The sequence below is a fragment of the Ascidia mentula genome, chromosome 6 (genome assembly GCF_947561715.1).
Source record: "Ascidia mentula chromosome 6, kaAscMent1.1, whole genome shotgun sequence".
Taxonomy (NCBI): domain Eukaryota; kingdom Metazoa; phylum Chordata; class Ascidiacea; order Phlebobranchia; family Ascidiidae; genus Ascidia; species Ascidia mentula.
The window spans coordinates 19,117,486-19,123,837 of record NC_138571.1 but is presented as its reverse complement, the minus strand read 5'-3'; the positions used below and the strand labels follow the sequence as shown (position 1 = coordinate 19,123,837).

At 38.0% G+C, this 6,352-nt stretch overlaps 2 protein-coding genes across 2 annotated transcripts; both read right to left on the bottom strand.

Annotated features, from left to right (window-relative positions):
* Positions 1-1,070: 1,070 nt before the first annotated feature.
* LOC145906690 (uncharacterized) lies at positions 1,071-3,035 on the bottom strand. The gene is made up of 3 exons (XM_082994142.1): positions 2,896-3,035; positions 1,843-2,068; positions 1,071-1,648 (listed from the first exon to the last, which is right to left on the bottom strand). Exons 1-3 carry the CDS (start codon positions 2,951-2,953, stop codon positions 1,483-1,485), a joined length of 450 nt encoding a protein of 149 aa, XP_082850268.1. The 5' UTR covers positions 2,954-3,035; the 3' UTR covers positions 1,071-1,482.
* Positions 3,036-3,908: 873 nt separating this feature from the next.
* LOC145906640 (uncharacterized) lies at positions 3,909-6,307 on the bottom strand. The gene is made up of 3 exons (XM_082994091.1): positions 6,169-6,307; positions 4,891-5,080; positions 3,909-4,696 (listed from the first exon to the last, which is right to left on the bottom strand). Exons 1-3 carry the CDS (start codon positions 6,224-6,226, stop codon positions 4,501-4,503), a joined length of 444 nt encoding a protein of 147 aa, XP_082850217.1. The 5' UTR covers positions 6,227-6,307; the 3' UTR covers positions 3,909-4,500.
* Between the last annotated feature and the right edge of the window lie 45 nt (positions 6,308-6,352).

The following is a 6,352-nucleotide window of genomic DNA, read 5'->3' as shown; positions in this document are numbered from 1 at the left end:
TCTTTGCGATACTCTCCTGATCCAAACCTACTCTATGTAAGTTTGTGATCCAACCTTCTTCTTTAAATATTTCATTTTATTATTTAAATACCCCCAGTAGCGTCATATCTTGTGTTTTACAGCTTATTCCCACTGCCTTTCCTATGCTTGTAAACATGGGTGTATCTTTGTGAAATATTTTGTATGTTTTTACAGCTAAACCAACGCAACTATAATTTTTTGTCAAAATCCCTGTGAAAACCAAAAAGTTTCTTAACGTAGAACTAAAAACCGCATCGCGCTTGCACTAGACATTGTTTCCAAACAGGGAGCATTATTACGTAACACTGGGCATTGTTATGCAATATGTATCATTTTTCGTCAAGGGCGAAATGTATTTTTTTTAGTGGCGACCATGTTGCAATGGCAAGCGGTTTCCTTCTGTGGAAAGTCAATTAGTTTAGTTGTTGAACACCTTGCCGATGTTGTGCATGTTGACAAAAACTGTTAGCGCGAGCAAATGTGCAAAGAGGAATACAAGACCACCGCATGGAAAATAGTTTTTATTTCTTTGTTTCTTGATAACTTAAGTCCACATTTAATCGCTTTTAGGCAAGAAATATATTCAAGTCTTTCTTTCAAAGTCGTGGTAATAAAACTACGGGACAAGCACTACCGCTAAAACTCGCATCGAGTGTTTTATAGCGTAACGCAATTGTTACAAGCCTGGAAGCCACCGTTTATGTGACGATTTGCGCCAACACTGGCGTTCGTGTTTTGTAATGCTCGACCACAATTAACCTTAATTCACAGCGGAAAATCGGGGAATACCCAAAGAGATTTTGACCTCCCCCTTTAAAACTACTTGGATACGCCTGTGCTTGTAAACCCAGTTGACTGATATTTTCGCGGTTGGCCGCTGTCATGGCGCTCATTGTCACATGCTTCTCCCATCTCACGGCAGTCATTTCCTGATACAACGCGTTATGTGTTCCACGCCGAGCTTTGGGTAAGCTTCAATAACGATAGTGGCGTTAAAAATTGTTCGAAAAAAGGTTTGACTTTCTGCCTTTATTCACACCGGTTGGGACACAAAGAATATCATTTGCAGATAAACCAAAGCGCGGTTCATAGCTTGCTGGAGAGCAGAAATGTGTAAAAGACATACTGCGTTAAAAACAAAGAAAACAATTTCCACGCACAATTTGTAGGGGAAAACAATGGCATCAGTATAACATTACAAAGTAATACTAAAGATGGAAAAGTACAATATGTATATAAAAAACATCGTCACGAAGACTATCTGTAAGTGTGTGCGAGTCACAGTAAATAAATTCAAATCTTCTTTTACACAACACACAATTATCGAGAATTTTTTGTCGTGTACATCGGAGTGCTTATTAAGTGTCACTTAAAAATGTTTTATGTACCGGTAAAGGTTTTAACGTTTGTTCCCATGCACATTTATTTGTTTTATTACTGGGTGTTTCTTCGTGTTGGTGGTTATATCAGTGTTCCCGCGTCCACCATGCCTGACCAACGTCTAGTGAAAATTGGCCCTCGTCCGTACGATCCAATCGCATCTGCACAAACGCAGAACACACATCCCGAAATACACAGAGCTGTCAACACCAAAAGTCCAATAACTATACCAACGATAGCTCCAACCCTGCAAGTAAAAACATTAAATGTGTTATTCACATCTGGCGGTACTCGTATATTATTTTGTTTTGTCATTGTTTATTCCCCACAGTTACGTGTAATTTATGAATCTATTTTAATATTAACACCGTTTTTTGACATCAATAGCCTATAAAGCTTGAACTATAGATTTTTTTGTTAATTTCGAAATCCACATCTTACCCCAATGTCATAGAGCGGTGAATGTTGGTGAACACCTGTGCCGGTTCATTAAGGTCGGTGTCGATGTTATGTTGGTGGATCTGTTTGGAATTCACGTTTGTGGAAGCAGTTACTTTGACGCATTTCGACAAGTGCGGTTTAAGCGGCCAGCACGATTTCCTCTTAAACATCGTACTGGTGCAGCAATAATCATCAATATCACACGTCTCCTCCCCGCACTGAAAACCTGTACACACGGTAATGAATTAAAAGTCACAACAGAAATATGGATTGAAAAACATCTCGTTATGTAGCAACATGGTTACACTGATGCATTGTAATCGTTATTTGTGCTGTGCTTGGAGTTTGTACCTTGCGTGCTAGCAAACGTGGAGGGGACAACTTCCTGTTAAGCTCACGTTATTCTCGCCAAACCTCATGGTGCATGAACATGTGCGATCGATCATCAACAAGTTCTACTATGACGCAACAAACGCAGCTTGTGTAGCTTCCTACCAAATCACATTGGCTCAAAGGAAACGTTTTTTGAACTTGGTTGGCGTTGTCACGTCAATGGATTTTGCGTTGACAAGCATGGCATGATGGGAATCTAATCCCTGAAGCGTCCTATTGCAACCCGTCCTACGCCTGCTCACTAAATTATTACTAGGAAAACAAAACTGTTTTTGATAGTTATGAATAAACCGGCTAGATTGGGTTGGGCCACCGCTCATTTGGCCCATCCCTGGCCTTACTAATGCGACAGACTATGGTTGTCCTAAAAAAATAAATAACCACATGAGAGCCTGGCTCGATAACCCTTTTGTTGTTACCTCATGTCGTTTTCATTTTATTCGCACAATTTTTATTTTTGTAAATTCATTTGTTTGTTTCTGGCTCCACACGTACAAAAAAGTGCAGAAAATTTCATCAAGTGATGGTAAAGGAATGAGGCATAGGACATTAAAATATCTAAAGTCTTCAGTATTGAATTTAAGTATTGTTGTTAAACAATAAACCAATGTTTTACAAATTGTAAATTACATTGTTTATTTAGTTTATATTTGTGCTCACCTTGAACTTGTAAAATCACCGCACACGCAACCAAAAGTGTAGCGCAAAACTTCATCATCGTATATAGTTGTTATTCCAAAAAAAGACTTTCTTTTACTTTATATATATAGGTGTGTTTACTTCTATTTCTAGCAAAATCTCCTGCAAAACAAAAAGCGTCTGCAAAACCAATATAATAATGGATGTAACATTGTGTTAAATCCCTTCTAGCTCGAATTTAAAGCGTAGTTATTAAACTTTTCGTTTCGAAACTGAGGAGAAACACTTTTCGCTGTCGCTTATAACGCTCGTATTCGCGTGATTGCTATTTCCTTCGTCTGAGGTCCATCGTGTTCGTACCACGGGATGTGACGTGAATTCCAGTCAGGTGAACTACTGCAAAATTCTTCGTAAGCTGCCAATCGGAGCGGTGATGTATTGTTAAGTGACGAGAAACAATTATATGGTCTCCAATAAAACGTTGTGAGGTTATCGGGTCTGTTGCCCATCTGTGAAGGTAATTTCCTCACGTCACATCACGCTTTGCCGTAGAACTACAGCTAAACGCACTGCGAGACGGCATGATAAATCAACCGTATCGGCAATTGTTTGCCGCCAGGCTGACCAGAGCAAAATTTATCAAAACCCAAGAAACATGTAATTTAACAGACAGTTCATAATACAAAGTGATTGATTGAATAATGCCAAAATAACAAGTATAATTACCCTTAACAAGCAAAATATATTCGCCTGATGGGAAGGACCCCAGTATGTCAACTACTTAACGACCGTTTTGGCGTACACCCAAGGCCGATAGTAGCAGAGGCTTATAAAGTAGGCTCATAAACATTTTTAATGTGAACGTTTTAGCGGCTTTTACAGCCACACGGGTGTTGGCCTGTACATATTTCATTGACTTCGCTATAACCCAACTTCCATCGAACCAAAAAACAACATCAGACGTTTTCAATGTACAAGTTTATTCGCCTGTTTAACGATTTTAAACGACAGGTTGGACGACAATACATACACTTGCGAACCAAACATTTGACTTTACATTGTAGGGAGGCTTATATTAAGTTTGTGACATCATCGCAGTTGGATTGCAAACGAGGGAGTGGCTCATAATCGAGTAACTACTGCACATAAAAGTCAAAACGCGTATATATTATGTAAAAAAGAAATGCTTGGCACGCAACAAACTTGTACACTACTAAAATGAATTTTGAAAAATTTAACAAAACAAAAAATTGCGTAGTGTTATCAATATTGTACCACAATAAATTGTCTTGGGAAACCGCACAAAAGTCTGCAAGAATATTTAGCTAACCCAATATTAACAATATTTGTGAAAAATTGTCACACATAATTTACAGCGAGGCAAACAATGCACAATAACCAAATAACTACAAGTATACACCGTGCGTATAGCGCCACCATAATAACAAAATGTAAGTGCGTAGGTGCCACAAATATACACTGCAAATAAAATTCACCTATACTTCAAATTCAAAATTTATCAGTCATTTGTGAGATGCCTAAATATGTAATCACCCCACTAAAACATTCCTGATATATGAATGAGGGTTTTTGTACATTTAATGTTTCAAGTAAGATTAATTTGTTTTAAACTGGCTGCTTCTCCGTATTTGTAGTCATGGCAACTCCGGGTCCCCCACTGCCAACCACCACTGTCCCAGTTGTATTTTGGTTTCTTCCACAGCACGCCACGGCCCCGGCACAACAGCAGAACACACAACCCGTAATGCACAGGGCTATCAACACCAAAACCCCAATACTTATGCCAACAATTGCTCCGACTCTGCAACAATGATGATTTAAATAAAGCAAACAATTATAGGCGTTTTGCTTTATAAATAGCTTAACTTTGCCTCTCCACAGTTTTACTTAAGTTGTGCATTTATGAGCGATAAACTGTTTTTGTCAGTTTCCTAAACCAAAGGATTTAAAAATGATTTTTACAAAATTTCGGAAACCTAAGCCACACCTTCTTACCCCAAAGCCAAAGCGTTGTGAAAGTTTTTGACAAAGTTTTCGTCCAATGTATTGTTAGTGAACCCGAAGACGTCGACGCATGTATGAGTAGCCGACGACCGTTGGAGTAGAGTGCACGTTTTAGTGTTCAAAAATGTATCGGTGCAACAATACTCGTTAAATGCACACGTACGTGCTCCACACTGGAAACCTGAATAGCACGTTAATGAATTTAAAGTCACAATCAAAACCACAATAAAATTAACTTCTTTCAGTTTTAAACAATTTGGAACTTTTTGAAGAAATAATGTTAACTGAGATTTCCAAATCAATTTCCCGTGTTTTGTGGCAGTCATACAACCGTATGATACTGCCTTGCAAACCTTAGTCGTATTTTGCTTCGAGATTGTATTCGGCCTGGTTGTGCGCATGTCGGTATCCATAAATTATATGTAGTGAGGACAGTATATCGATTTAAACTCTTTGTTACGCTTTAATAGCGATTTTGGGCGCCAGTCGAGGAGATAGCACAAAGACACGATTGCGTGATAAACGAAAATAAATTCAAAGCTATCGTTTTCTTCCATTGCAGCGTTTTTAGTGCCGCTATACCCTCCCATGGCAAGAATATTGCTTATCTGTTGTAGCTGTGTGTGGTGATTTGCAACTTCCTCTGTGCTCACTTCAATTACGTAATTCTTACTAAACATCCTCTAGATGCGAAAAATTGATCGTTGCTTCTTCCTCCCGTGACAGGTTATTAATTAGGCCATTCTAAAGCCTGTGTGTATCGGTGCTTAGTTGTACTTTAGCTTAAAAGGTTGGGAATTCTTTTCATAAATTCATTTGTTCACTTTTTACCTCCACTTCCAAAATAATTTGGAAAGTTTGGTAAACGGGCAAAAACAATGGCGACTTTATAACTCCGGTCAATCTTCAAAACGTATAGTGGCCTTAAATATTACAATCTAAGTAAGTAATGAAGGCGTCTCACGACCTTTATTGGTGGTCGAAACTATGGAACAATGCGTTAATTTATCGGCTTTCTGGTGCATGTTTAAAATTCCGTTTTCATTTAATTGGAAAATTTTTGTTTTCGTAAATTCATTTGTTTGTTTCTGGCTTCCCTCGTACAAAGAAAGTGCAGAAAATTTCGTCAAGTGGTGGTAAAGGGTTGAGGCGTAGAACATTTCAAATATCTAAAGTCTTCAGTATAGAATTAGGTATTGTTTTTAAAAAATAAAAGAATGTTTTGAAAATTGTAAATTACATTGTTTGTTTGTTTATATTTGTGCTCACCTTGAACTTGTAGAATCGCCGCACATGCAACTAAAAGTGTAGCGCAAAACTTCATCATCGTCTATATTCGTTATTCCAAAAAAGACTTTTTTCTACTGAAGATATAGGTCTTTTTTTTTACTTCTTGTATCTCTAACAGAGTCTCCTGCAAAACAAAACAACATTTGCAATGCCAGTATATTAT